Source organism: Macaca fascicularis, chromosome 2 (assembly GCF_037993035.2).
Source record: "Macaca fascicularis isolate 582-1 chromosome 2, T2T-MFA8v1.1".
NCBI classification, from domain to species: Eukaryota; Metazoa; Chordata; class Mammalia; order Primates; family Cercopithecidae; genus Macaca; species Macaca fascicularis.
In genome coordinates, this window is record NC_088376.1 from 119,972,329 (window position 1) to 119,987,174 (window position 14,846).

The 14,846-nt window shown below is 41.4% G+C and overlaps 1 protein-coding gene across 14 annotated transcripts in view; it reads right to left on the reverse strand.

Annotated features, from left to right (window-relative positions):
- Positions 1-14,846, reverse strand: part of ARHGEF3 (Rho guanine nucleotide exchange factor 3) — a 347,163-nt gene that overhangs the window by 154,441 nt on the left and 177,876 nt on the right. For all 14 annotated transcript variants that reach the window (XM_074032546.1, XM_045386029.3, XM_074032549.1 and 11 more), the window contains one exon: positions 11,412-11,474. In XM_074032546.1, coding sequence (XP_073888647.1) covers positions 11,412-11,474 — 63 coding nt within the window. The remainder of the gene's footprint in view (positions 1-11,411; positions 11,475-14,846) is intronic.

The following is a 14,846-nucleotide window of genomic DNA, read 5'->3' on the forward strand; positions in this document are numbered from 1 at the left end:
TTCTACTAAAATACTGAGGTGGCTCAAGTTATCTATTTCAAAAAGCAATGTGTAGATGGGCAGATGAAGCATAAAAAACTAAAAACTAAAAACAAAAACAAACAAACAAAAGATTTTAAAAAGCAATGTGAAGGACCAGTAAACTAAACTGTTCTCAAGGAAAAATCTAAACACCAAGTGCTGAGAACTGATTTCATGACTATTACATGGTCTTCCTAAAAACAACTTACATAATGTTTTACATTCTTATCTTTACTAACACTAACAATCTCATATACCAACAGGTCAAAATCTATTATACTTGTATTTTTTGCAGTCATTTGTATTACAAATGTAATGTAATAGAAAAGCTTATCATAACAGATTGTCTTAAGCAGAGATTCATAATCTAGAATTCTCACACCCTCAAGAGTTCACTGAATAAAATTCAGGGCATCTTCAAGCTTGGATGGAAAAATGAGATACATCTTTATTTTCACCAATGATTGAAATTTAGTATTTCTTTCCAGTATGAATGGCGACTACACATCACAGAAGCATTCTCAGACCTGTGACTGTCAACATAGAAATCACTATATTTTCAAATGACAGTGTAGTTGGTGTAGGTATTTCAAAATATCATTTATTCTTATTCTTATCATATCACTGAAGGTGTATTAGTTATTAGACTTGTTGCCAGATGTTACTTAATGCATTAAGAAGCACATGCTCTAACCACAAATTTGTTTTTAAACATTTTTATAACTATATTTCAACATAACTTGTTTGCTGTAACCTTGTGAATTTTGCTTTGGGCACATATAAACAGTCTTTGTGGGGAAAGGGGTGTTCACAGGTTTTGCAAAATACCAAAGCTCAGGAATCCCTAGAACTTAATCTCCTCATCCCCACAATTCCATTCTCCCAATCTAAGGACTATCCACAATACAGTGTATGCTCTTCCATACTTCTTCCTTTATATAGATAAATGCATATAAACATATAGGAGCATAACATATATAGCATGTGTTCTGTAACTGCATTTCACACTTATATTGTCAATGCATTTACAAGTCTATATAATTTGGATATTCATGCTGTTTCCAGTTTTGGCTATCATAAACAATGCCGTAATAAAAATCCTTATATACCTCTTTTCATATACTTTTTTTTTTTTTTTTTTTTTTTTTTTTTTTAGATGCAGTCTCGCTGTCGCCAGGCTGGAGTGCAGTGGCATGGTCTCAGCTCACTGCAATCTCCCACTCCCTGGTTTAAGCGATTCTCCTGCCTCAGCCTCCCGAGTATCTGGGATTGTAGGCATGCACCCCCACACCCAGCTAATTTTTGTATTTTTAGTACAGACGAGGTTTTACCACGTTGGCCAGGCTGGTCTCGAACTCCTGACCTTGTAGTCCACCCGACTCAGCCTCCCAAAGTGCTGGGATTACAGGCGTAAGCCACTGTGCCTGACCTCATATACTGCTTTTTAAAATTATATGATCAATTCTATTTATGGAATACTTGTACTAATAACAAAGACCTCCGAACTTAACAATAAAGTTGATTTTGTATAATAAAATCAATAGCAACAATAGTTTTTTTGTTTGTTTGTTTTTTGTTTGTTTTTTGTGTGTGTGTGTGTGTGTGTGCTCATGATAGGCCAGGTACTAAGTACTTTACATAAATTAACCTTTTATTTTATTTTATTTGTTTGTTTTTAAATAAAGACAGGATCTTGCTCCGATACCTAGGCTGCAGTGCAGTGGCATGATCTTAGCTCACTGCAATCTCTGCCTCCTGGGCTCAGGTGATCCTCCCACCTCAGCCTCTCAAGTAGCTAGGACTATAGGTGCATGCCACCACACTCAGCTAAGTTTTAAATTTATTATTTTTTTAAAACATCAAACAAGTTTTACTTTTGTGCTACGTGTTTTTCTGTTTTTTTTGTTTTTTAACTTTTAAGTTCAGGAGTACATGTGCTGGTTTGTTACATAGGTAAATATGTGTCATGCAGGTTTGTTATACAGATTATTTCATCACCCAAATATTAAGCCTAGTACCCATTAGTTGTTTTTCCTGATCCTCTCCCTCCTCCCTTCTCCCACCCTCCACTTTCTGATAGCCCAAGTGTATGTTGTTCCCCTCTATGTGTCCATGTGTTCTCATCATTTAGCTCCCACTTACAAGTGAGAACATATGGTATTTGGTTTTCTGTTCCTGCGTTAGTTTGCCAAAGATAATGGCTCCATCCATGTCCCTGCAAAGGACATGATCTCATTCTTTTTTAATGGCTATATAAATTTTTTTGTAGAGAAGAGGTCTCACTATATTGCCCAGGCTGTTCTCGAACTCCTGGGCTCAAGCAATCCTCCAGCCTCAGCCTTCCAAAGTGTTGGGATTATAGGTGTGAGCCACCTCACCTGGCACGAATTAACTCATTTTTATCCTTACAACTTTAAGGCAGGGCATTGTTACAATTTCAGTTTTACAGGTGAGGAAACTGAGGTACAGAATGATGTTCACTCTCTAACCTCCTGAAGTTTGTAATTCTGGTGATAAATTCCAACAAACAGGTGTTCTGGGGCACAAGCACCCTCATTTAACAAGGGCCGCATCAAGGTCACTTTGAGGGGGAATGAGAAAAGGTGAATACACTGACTTACACTTTGTTATATCATCCACATCCGAGAGTGTGTCCTGAAGCTCCTTGGAATTTCTTTGTCACTGTGCTTTTCAAGAAGTGAGTCAAAGATAAAAGATTACAGCAACTATCATCTACCACCTAATCTATTAGGCCAAAGGCAAGATGCAATGTGTCTGTGTGAACACTCAAAGCACAAGTAAATTTGCCATCAGAGGTGGCAGCATCAAGAACAACCATTGGACCAAACATACGGTGTCTGCTACCTTAGCCCAAACAGTTTCACAGACAGCAAGAATAGACCATAAATTCAAACAAACAAAGAAAAATGCCAACAAGTTAAATATAAGCATGTGCTAATGAAGACCCAATCTCAGCTAGATGCCTGGTCTCCTCGGTCATAAGAGCATTATTAACCTCTCCCACATAATTCATCAAGGCCCCATGCTGGCCAGGGCAAGGCTAATCTCCCCAGTTAGCAAGTTCCAGAACAGACCAAGAGAAACAAAACCACAGAAATGGTATCTTTTTTAATTATCTGGACTCTGCTGAGCAGAGATAAAATAAATCTCACAGCTATTCCATGCCTGGTTTAACATATCCTGGCAATGAAACACCTTTTAGCTTAACTGAGACAGGAAAGCTTTTTTTCCCCTCTTCTATATCAATGCTTGTGCTTTGGGCATGCACACGATAGCATAAATAACTGGAGTGCACAGTTAATGGAAATTTGGGGATGCCTGTCATAAACCTCAAAGCAACTTTGTCAATAAGACCAGCTAAAAGCACTAAACATCATCCAGCACTGAAAGCCAGGGAGCCAAAAGCTTTCTTCTCCTCTCCTGTCCTGGAGGTGGTGTGGGGAGGCTATGGAATCAAACCATCCTGGGCTTAAATTTACAAATGGCTAGAGTAGCATGGCTGTGAGAGACTCATTAGATACATAGTGACAAGAGCAGCTACTGTTGATTTAGTGCTTACTATGTGATGGGCACTGTGCTATTATACATTTTATTATTTAATCCTCATGTTACTGTGACTTTGAACCAATTGTTTATCTCTCTGACTCTCAGTTATCTCATCTGCAAAAAGGGTATGATACATTCCATTGTCACAGGACCATACCACTGTGAGAATTTAATGAGGTATTTGGAAAGCACAGAGCATATGAATACTTAATTCATATTAGCATGCTATAGTATGCTATTTACTAATATAATAACTATAATTAGCACTGTGATTGGGAGGACAGGCCTGACACTCAGATCCAAAAGCTATGGTATTTGCTAGCTGTAAGGCCTCAGGCAAGTTTATAACTTCTATCCACTCCGTTTGCCTCATCTCTAAAGGGATAACATGAGGATTAAATAATAAAATGTATAATAGCACAGTGCCCATCACATAGTAAGCACTAAATCAACAGTAGCTGCTCTTGTCACTGTGTATCTAATGAGTCTCTCACAGCCATGCTACGTAAGAAAGGACTCTAGCCATTTGGTCCCTTCTTCCCTGAAATTCTGATTAATATTAATCCCAGGAAAACCATGCTAGTAAGAGTAATACTGAGCATCTCAGAATACCCATATAAGTAACTCAATCTGAGACTCATTCATTCATTCATTCACCCATCCCAGACATATTTATGGAGCATCTATGATGGACACTATGTATTTGCTTTGAGGGAATTCACAGGTTATTGGTGAACTTATAAACAGATCACTTCTATACCATGTACTACAAAAAAAATCAGGAATAGCCTTTTGTACACCCGAGTGAACGAAGTCCAAAAGACTTCCTGGCGTCACACATCTGAGAAAAATATGTTCATCTCATCTTCTGCCTTAAATTTTAAAAATTCTATCCCAACCCTCCTTTTTTTGGAAATGCTACTGACTTTTTAACATTTATCTGTCCCTTTCTTTCAATTATTCATACAACAGAAGAAATTTCAAGCATACCTTCATTCAGTGTTTATTCAGCACCTGCTATGGGCAAGGCCCTGTGCCAGGTGTTGGGGATGTAACAAGAATAGAACACAGCCCTCCCTGTGAAGGGCTCACAGCCTGCCTCTGAAGGTGAAATGGAAGCAGGCATCACAATGCTGGGTGATAAAGACTAGGACGGGGACACAAGCTTGTGAGCGTGGGGTAGTGGTGGTAGGGAATGGCTGCAGGGAGAGGTACAAAGGAATCCTGGAAAGTCTGGGAGCCTCTTAGAGGAGAGCTAGATAAGAAGGGTAAGGGAGCACGAGCCAGGTGAAATGCGGGGAGAAGAAGGAACAGCAGGCATTCCACACACGGGAGAATAGCATGTGCAGAGGCCCAGGGACAAGATGGAGCATGACGACTTTGAGAAACTGAAAGAAACCCAGCATGGTTGGCCTGCATGTGTAAAAGGTGGGAGTGGTTCAGGAGGTAGGCAGGCGCCAGATGGTGCAAGCCTTTGGAAGCACAGTCTGGGAACCTGGAGGCAGCATGACATCTTGGAAAGATGGCCCTGGCTGATGCTTAGAGAGCAGACTACAAAGAGGCCGGGAGGCCAGTGAGGAGGCCACAGAGATGCTGAATACTGCTTGACCTCAGTGAGGGTCTTGCAGTCATGTTAGTGAGCTCCAGAAGAGCCTCCTCCACTGTTGGCAGACCATAGCTCAGCTCTTCCTCAACTACTACCCTTAGGAAGAGAGGGAAGGGGTGAGATTCAAACATTTGCCATGTGGATTTCTGTGTAGATTTCTCAAAAGGGGCAGAAGAATCCCAATACATGGATCTCAAAAGCACTGAGAGCTGTGAGCACATTCTTCCCAAGTATTCCTTGCCAGGAGCTTAAACAGGGCCATCTTGATGGTTGCAAATCAGCAAAATAAAAATGCAGGAAGAATGTGAACTCCAATCCTATCTCACCCCAAGTGATGGTCCAGCCACATGCTCCCATGGGAAAGCTCCACCAGCATAGAAAAGATGCCCCACCACCAGCTCCATCCCCACCAATCAAGAGAGGAGTGTGGGCCCTGTCAGGGGCTCTCCTAAAGGCAGGATAGGTGGAGGGGGGAAGCAAATGTCCCACCTCAAGTTACAGTCTTAGCAAGGGACTGGCCATGTAGTGGGAAGAGAGAAGGGCCAGGGAAAGCTGAAAACAATCTCCCACGCCTGTGAGATTCCACACAAGATACTCAACAGCTTTAAATTTCATTTGCACTTCACTGCCAGAAGCAGAGGATAAACCTGTTCACAGATTGTAAAAATATTCATACTCTTTTAGCCAGGAATTTCATATCTCAAACTTTATCCTACTGATAAAAGAGATTACACAAACATGTTCCTGGATGCCCATCAGCATTACTTATAATAGTGAAAAGTTGGAACTTTTTTTTTTTTTTTTTGAAACGGAGTCTCGCTCTGTCGCCCAGGCTGGAGTGCAGTGGCGCGATCTCGGCTCACTGCAAGCTCCGCCTCCCGGGTTCACGCCATTCTCCTGCCTCAGCCTCCCGAGTAGCTGGGACTACAGGCGCCCACAACCGCGCCCGGCTAATTTTTTGTATTTTTAGTAGAGACGGGGTTTCACTGTGGTCTCGATCTCCTGACCTTGTGATCCGCCCGCCTCGGCCTCCCAAAGTGCTGGGATTACAGGCGTGAGCCACCGCGCCCGGCCGAAAAGTTGGAACTTATCTAAATACCCAGTAAAGGGTCGGTGGAATAGATTTAAATGAACCCATTTGATAAAGTACTCTATTGTTATTAAAAATAATATTCTTACAGAATATTTCATAATATGATGACATGTTCTTAATATAGTATGTGAAAAATTCATGAATAAATTAATTTGTACTATAACCCCTTTCTTTTCTTTTTCTTTTTTTTTTTTTTTTTGAGATAGGGTCTTACTCTGTCACCCAGCCTGGAGTGCAGCAGCACAGTCACAGCTCACTGCAGCAACCTCCCAGTCTCAATCGATCCTCCCACTTCAGCTTCCCAAGTAGTGGGGACTACAGGCATGCATCACCATACCTGGCTAATTTTTAATTTTTTTGTAGAAACAGGGTCTCCCTGTGTTGCCCAGACTGGTCTTGAACTTCTGGGCTCAAGTGATCCTCTCACCTCAGTCTCCCAAATTGCTGGGATTATAGGCCTACTGTGTGTGCCTGCCCGATCTCAATTTTTAAAAACTATGTATGCTTATATAAATTTTAAAAGCTGGTTAAATATATATATGTTATTTAGGGATACATGTCCATAGCAAACTTATGGACATGCAAAGCAGAAACAAACATCAAACTCCACAAAGCAAAGGTTTTGCAAGGGTCTTTGGCATCACTGTTAAAGGCGTATTTCTTCAGTTGCATTGGTAGCTACGTGGGGTTTTCTATTATCTTTATGCCATTTGTATGTCTGAAATATTTCATAATGAAAAAAATAAAGGTTTGTATATAATGACAGGAAGGAAATTCATCAAAATGTAGCTATGGCTTTGAGGTGGGATTGTCAAACTATTGTTCACATTTTCCAATTTTTCTAGAGAACATATATTCCTTTTTATTTTTATATTACTTTATCATTGGAGGCTATTTTTATTTCCACCCAGAGCTCATTTGTTTTATGAGAAAGAATGTGTGGTGCTGAGCTGTGCTCTGCAGCAGGAGCTCTGGCACCAAGGGCCTTTCCTGTGGTGACATGAGCTACATCGTCTCTTGCCCATAAGAATTTAAACTAGAAAAGTGCTGTGGGGGAGGCAAGCTCCCTGAAACCATCCTACTCATATCCTCTGACGTGAGAGGAGATTCGTAGGTGGCTGCTGGGAGCCTTCTCCACTCGGCAGATTGCTCTCAAAAGTGTACGTTGCTTTTTATTTTCCCTCAGAAATAATTTGTGTTCTAACCCACCAGGAAGTTGGGGGCCCAGTCAGGGGATTGGGTGAGGCGGTGAGGCGGTGGGAAAAAATAGTGACCGATTATATCATCAACTAACATTGACTCTCCAGTCAGAATTCATTTTTCACCAAGTGCTGGGAGTAGAGAGTCAGAAAACAATTATTTGGAGATACGTCACCCATCACCGAGCTTTAAGACCCTTCCAGTTTCCTCTGTAAGAGAAACCCTTAACATGGGGTCTTGGCTGGGATCCATGAATCCCCTGAAATCACACATCAATCTTGTAAAATTTCCTATGCTATCACCAGATTCCCAAAAGAGTAAGTGATGCATCCCCCTAAACAAGCGAGGATCCCTGTTCTGTAAGAATAACGTCAGTCATCCTGAAGGGTGTCTGAGTGATGATAACATCAAACATTCTATAGGGCCACGGAACTAGGCTGCATAGTAAAAGGTGAGTGGCCGGCGGGCAAGCAAGCACAGTTTTATCTGTATTTATGGTCATGCTCCATCTTTCTCATTATCGCCCAAGTTCCGCCTCCTGTCAGATCAGTGGTGGAGACTTTAGATTCTCATAGGAGCACACACCCTATTGTGAACTACGCATGCAAGGGATCTAGGTTTTGGCCCCTTATGAGATTCTAATGCCTGATGATCTGTCACTACCTCTCGTTACTCCCAGATGGGACTGTGTAGTTGCAGGAAAGCAAGCTCAGGGCTCCCACTGATTCTACATTATGATGAGTTATGTAACTATTTCATTATGTATTACAATGTAAAAATAATAGAAATAAAGTACACAATAAATGTAAAGTGCTTGAATCATCCTGAAACCATCCCCTACCCCACCTGGTCAGTGGAAAACTGTCTTCCATGAAACTGGTCCCTGGTGTCAAAAAGTTTGGGGACTGCTGCTATGGGGCACTTACTTTTTAATCAAAGGGGGATTTAGTCTGTGTTAATATTTCTCAACTTTAAGTCCCAGAGATATTTCTTCAGAAGAGGTATACATTAGGCGAGTTCACTGTTTTGTTTTGTTTTTTAACCCATCAACAGTATTTATCAAGAATCTACTGTGTATCTAGCATTGAGCTGGGACTCAATGAAAACTTGACTATGATCCCCAAAGACCTGTCCCCTCATCTAGCAATTTCTTGTTCAAAGCACATATCTGGCAAATGTCTTACGACTTATTAAATGGAATAAAAATTGAAAGTTACTCACATTACTTTCTCAAACCCTCGCATCCTCTGGTATGAGTCATCCAATGGGACCCACCTTTTTTTTTTTTTTTTCCAAAGATACTTTCCACTACACATAGAAACAGTCTGAAAAAAACTCTTCAGTAATACTGCCAGTTAGCTCAGGGATAGTGACTCTATTGGATATCATCATTTAAATGCACAAAGATAAAGCTCTTTTGAGTAGCCTGCAGAGGCCATTTACTTATTAGAGCAATTAATTTATTGGATTCAGATATTCATTTCACCATTGTTGCCTTAATGGCAAAACATCTTCTCCTGTGTGGCTCTATCTACCATTTAATTCCATTCAACTCATCTCTCCAGAGTGCCTACTGCGAGAAAGTTACTTAAATTTAGTCACACTCCCTCCATGGCCACATCTGGATCTGTCACACCCTCTATCATCTCCATATGACTCTAATGGTCAGTGGAATCTGCAAAACAGCAGTTTTCATGTTCCTACAACAGTTTCTAGAATTCTTCCAACTTCTGCAATTATTATACTATGTGGCAATAAATGGAGGAAACTCAGCCCTGTTTGCCAAGATTCAGGAAAAATGCCAGGTAAATCAGAAATGAGTCTGTCCAGAGTTGAGACCCTAAGCGTAGGGATCGGCCATGGTGGTGGTAATGGGGTAGATTCATCTTCTATACAAGTCTCTTTACTCTGACAAAACATAATATATGAGATAGTTAAGAAAAAAGAAAACATCATCCGTAGCTGCACAAGGAGAAAAGAAGCCAAATTATCCACAGGCTTGTGACCTTGATGGGAAGTCAAGGCCACTGATGACAATCAAGACAAAAATCAAATCATAATTCATAGTTGTAAACAGTCCTTTAATACAATGTTAGTGGTTCTTTGATAGAAAGCATCTAGAGACATGCTTTCCTGAAAAATGGATATCAATAATATACTTGGGGAAAAATGTAAGACAAGGCATAATCTTAGAAGTGACCTGGATTGAAGTCTTGCCTGAGTCATTACACCTCCAGGGCTTCCACTTCTTTATTTGCAAAGTGAAGGGACTGGAATACATACATGGTGGCTAAGGGCTCTGTAAATTCTGACAGTCTTTAAATTCTGAAAATCTTTAAATTCTAAAAGTAAACTTCCACAAAATTAAAAAGATTCAAACACACAAAAAAATCTTGCTGCTGCTAAGAGAAATTCCATAGACTTCACTTGTCAATAACAAAATATTCAATGAGTAAAGTAAAACCCAGAGGAACATCATCTTTTTGTTCTGTTCACCATGGCAACCTAGTAAACTGGCCCAACTCCATCAATCTGAGGGTCTAAAGATTGGAACAAACAAACACCATATGGTAAAATAGATGCTGAAGTACATTAATTAGTGCCAGTTCAAGCTCACTCCATCATGGCTGCTTGCACCACAGAAAACTCTGCAGTAATTAAAAATAGCTTAAAAAACATTGTTCACACTGGTAAATAATGTTATCAGTTGAGTACCTGACAATCCATATCTAATGAGTTTCCTTTTCACAACGGTTTTAGAAGGCCTGATCCCAAACCTTTTTTCTTTTTATTTTTTAACAAATGAAGAAACAGAGGTTCAGAGAAAGGAAATGACTCATCCAAGGTACACTGTTAATTATAGGTAGAGCCAGAACCATGACTCAGTTCTTTATTCCCAGCTTGGAAGGCTCCTCATCTCATAAGAGTAGCTTTCATGGTCTCCATAGAGGAGAGCGAGCAGGGCCTAATGTTAGATGGATCCACAGAGCACAGTGGTTAAACCCCAGGGACGTGCAGATGATGAGTTGACAAGGGGAGCCCAGGGAGGGCCTGAATTCCTACTCCACCTCCCAGGCCCTGGATAATGAGGGCATCAGAGGCTAAGGTAGGCTTCCCAGTTGCATCAGTGGGGAGACAAGGTGGCCACACAAAGAAAGTGATGAAATTAAGTATCCAAGGACATGTTCTGAAACAAAGCCAAGAAAGCTTTTCCACCTTGATCATCACCAACAGTCAACTACCAAGACACTTGAGCATCTTCTACAAACTTCTGATTAAAAAAAAACACAATGAGGCAAATATTTAGTGGGTGCCCAGTATGCACAAGTAATGTGTTTAGTATTCTCTCTTTTATTGTTTTATTTGATCCCCTCCCAAATTTTGTCAGGTTAAGTCTTTTCATCCCTATTTTCCAGATGAGGAAACAGGTAAGGAAAGGTGTCACACAGATGGTAAGTACAGAATCTGGACTCAAACTAAGATCTGCTGATCCAAAGCCACTCACTCCACTATGCTGCTGGAGTCTTCTTCTGGCCTTTGGCCCATCCGGCTGCCTGAGCTGGGCCAAGCCACTAACTGTCCCTCAAAGGGGGACAAACATCTCTTCCATCTTCTGGAACCAGCCTTTAAAAGAGCACACTCGTATTTATCTAGATTCTACCCAGATGTACTGAGTTCATAATTCATTTTATGAGAGAAAAGACATAGGCAATAAACAACTTAGCCTGGAAGTTTAAGTTGGCCACACAGTTTTCTCCAGTGAAATAAAATGTTTTTCAGTTAAAAAAAATTTTCCCCCAGGTCACAACTTCCATAGTCAGATCCTGGAAGTCCACTTCAAGCACACAGCATATTATTAACAAATAATCTTCAGAGAAGAGAGATGCTCTCAGCGCCAGTGGAGGTAGAAAGGACTATACTTACACTTATGTCGAGACTGCAAAGGCTAACAGCATCTTCATCTTGGGTGCTCTGTTTCCGTTTTCGCTGCAAAACAAATGAAAAAACAAAGTTCAAAGGTAAGTAGGGGTTATGGCTTTGATTAAGGCAAGAAAAAAGCAATCAAATAGCACATGCAATCCTTATCATTTCCACCATGTTACCCAAGACTTGTAACCAAACTATGTAAATGAACCCTTCTTTTTTCTTTTTTGGAGATAGAGTCTCACTCTGTCGCATAGGCTGGAGTGCAGTGGTGTGATCTTGGCTCACTGCAACCTCTGCCTCCTGGGTTCAAGTGATTCTCCTGCCTCAGCCTCCTGAGTAGCTGGGATTACAGGCACATGCCACCACGCCTGGCTAATTTTTGTATTTTTAGTAGAGACAGGGTTTCACCATGTTGGTCAGGCTGGTCTTGAACTCCTGACCTCGTGATCCACCCGCATTGGCCTCACAAAGTGCTAGGATTACAGGCGTGAGCCACCGCGCCCAGCCTATAAATGAACGCTTCTAAGACAGCCTAAGAAGTTATGAGAAACTATTAAGCTCTAGGATAACTGGTTTGTGTTACTATTTTTATGTGTGCTGTTATAGTTTGTTTCTCTTTGAGTTTCATTTTTTTCTAAATGTCTCCATATATCAAGGCGCAGAAATTTAGATACAAAGTTCAGATTATGACTAACTGGGAAGAGGAGATTAGATTGGAAAGAAAATCTAATTCACTTGAAGACATTCCATTTTTAGAGCTGCTTTGTACTTAAGTAATTTAAACTTGCTCTAAACCATATCCAGGGTCCTAATGTAATCACAGAACCCTAATGTTGGAAAGAAACTCAGACATCTTCTCCAACTTTCCTGCTTTACAGCCATATGATTTTTAAAAAGTCATTACTGGGACTGAAGATAACTGTATTTGAAATGAATTTGTAAATTTATGACCACGGCAGTCTGCCAAGTTAGGTGTGAAAAAGTATGCTTTTCTTTCTTTTCTCTTTTTTCTTTTGAGACAGGGTCTCCTTCTGTTGCCGAGGCTGGAGTGCAGTGGTGTGAACACAGCGCACTGCAGAGGCTGGAGTGCAGTGGTGTGAACACAGCACACTGCAGTCTTGACCTCTTGGGCTCAATCAATTATCTTGCCTCAGTCTCCCAAGTAGCTGGGACCTCACGAGCACACTCCAACACCGGGCTAATTTTAGTTTTTGTAGAGAGGGGGTCTTACCATGTTGCCCAGGCTGGTCTCAAACACCTGGGTTCAAGTGATCCTCCTACCTTGGCCTCCCAAAATGCTGAGATTATAGGAGTGAACCACTGAGCCTGGCCTTTTTCCTTTCATAAGAAGAAAATAAATTTAATCTACAAGCCACAAAAAAAGCTCATCAAAGATACATTCACCTCTCTTCTGCACCCCCAGCTCAACCAACCAGTCAAGTGTTTCTTCAGTCCCTAACCTGTGACTTGCTAGGTCTTCTGATGTTACTTAGAAGAAAGCTACCAGAAGACCAGAATCAACAGCATAGGGTTACAGGAGAGTTTGAAGACATCTGTAGTCTTCAATCCCAAAAGAAGTCAGCCTCCTCCTCCTCTAGTGGAACCCTGAACTTGAACAAAGGCAGAGGCTGGAAAGCAAACAGAAATACTCTTTTCTATATTACTATAATTGTTCTGTTATTTTTTTCACTTCAATTTAACAAAGGTTTGTTGAGCATCTACTATGTGCCAGGCCCCGTGTTTGCTCCCAGGAATGCAAATGTCAGCAATCCCCAAGGTTAAGGACCTTACACTCATGTAGGAGAGACAGGCCTATTATGATGAACTATAATGCAATAAGAGCCAAACATCCTAGAGAAAGTCACTTTGATTCTCTGAGTCACCTTTTCTCAACTCTAAGGTGTGAGCAGAGGTGGTGATGATGGCATTAGCTTCTATTCTCAAAGGAAGAGGAGTAAATATAGTAATGCATTTTAGAGCTTAGTAGAGTGCCTAGTACACAGTGGGTGCTGAAAACATGGCTTGGAGGGCTCTGGGAGGACAGTGAGGGAGGTCTTTCCAGAGGATGAGGCATTTGAATAGGCCTAAAAGATGAATAAGAATTTGTCAGACAAAGGTGGGGAAGAGATAGGGGCCTCTTTTTGCTAAGCAGCTACCTAGATATTTAAAATCCCAAAGTTCAACATGGTCCTATCCAGAGCAGAGGCGTTCTAAATCTATACATTTTTCCACTGAAACAGTGGTGCAGCGTGCAGCAGAATCACCTGAGGAATGATTCAGAGATGCTGATGCCAGGAGCCATCCCCAGGAAAGCTTAATCAGTCATTTGGGAGGGTGCCCAGCAATTTGCATTAACAAGCTCACCCAGTGACTTTTAGGAAGTCAAATAGTCCACTCAGGGTCCTTAAGGAAAGCCTCGAGAAGATGCTGATCACAACTCCAGGCACAGCTGCCATTTTTGAGGATGCTTCATGTTTGTACAGGGGCCTGATCCTTATTGATTCACCATCCAGGTACAATTAAAAACAGGACTTCAGTGCCAGTGAAACCAATTCACCAGCTTATATTTATATGGTGACTTTTTGAGCCAGATATGGTATGGGATAATTTCCATCCTACAGGTTAATAAACTGAGGTCAGGAGAGAGAAGCAATTTGCTCAAAGTTACATGGTTACAGCGTAACACTCTGAATCCAGGATTCTAATTCCTAGGGCAAAGCCTTTTACATACACTATTCAAAGGGTTGGTGGCAAATAGGTTACATCTCACTTGCCATCCAGAATGCCTGATAGTGTCTGCTTCGAGCACTGTATTGAGGACTGCACAGCATAGCAAGCCAGAGAATGCTGTGATCACAATCAGCAACATGTGTTGGGCAATGAATTGGGGCATGGCAGCATGGGTATCCTGCTGCCTAGAGTAACCCCATGCCCTTCCTGAGCTCTACTTCTCCTGCCTTGGGAGGCTACCGTATTATACCTGGGATCTTAGGAGGTATCAGGAGGAGGTTGAGACTCTGGGATGTTATCTGTAGAGTAGAAATAATGCCTTCCAGGTTAGGCTGTTGTGAGGATCATAGATGTTGGGCAACAACAAGACCTGGCACATAGTAGGTGCACAGTAAGTGGCAGCTCTTGTTATGAATTGCCCAGACCATAGGCTACACTGATACACACTGCAACCTGGTATTACCAGATTATTGAGGTTTATGGTGCTACAGTTCCATTCCTTGAGCTCAATGATTTTGTCAACCTGACATGTTGACAGTAGCCTAGATGCAAACTGATGCAGGAGAGGGAATAATAAGAGAAGCTCCTCTCCTCACAGGCATCACAGGCATGCAGCCCTCTCCAGACCAATTCAACACACTACCCAGCTTTGGAGTCAAGCCTCATGAGCTCCCCCGACCCAGTTCCTGCCAGATAGTGCCA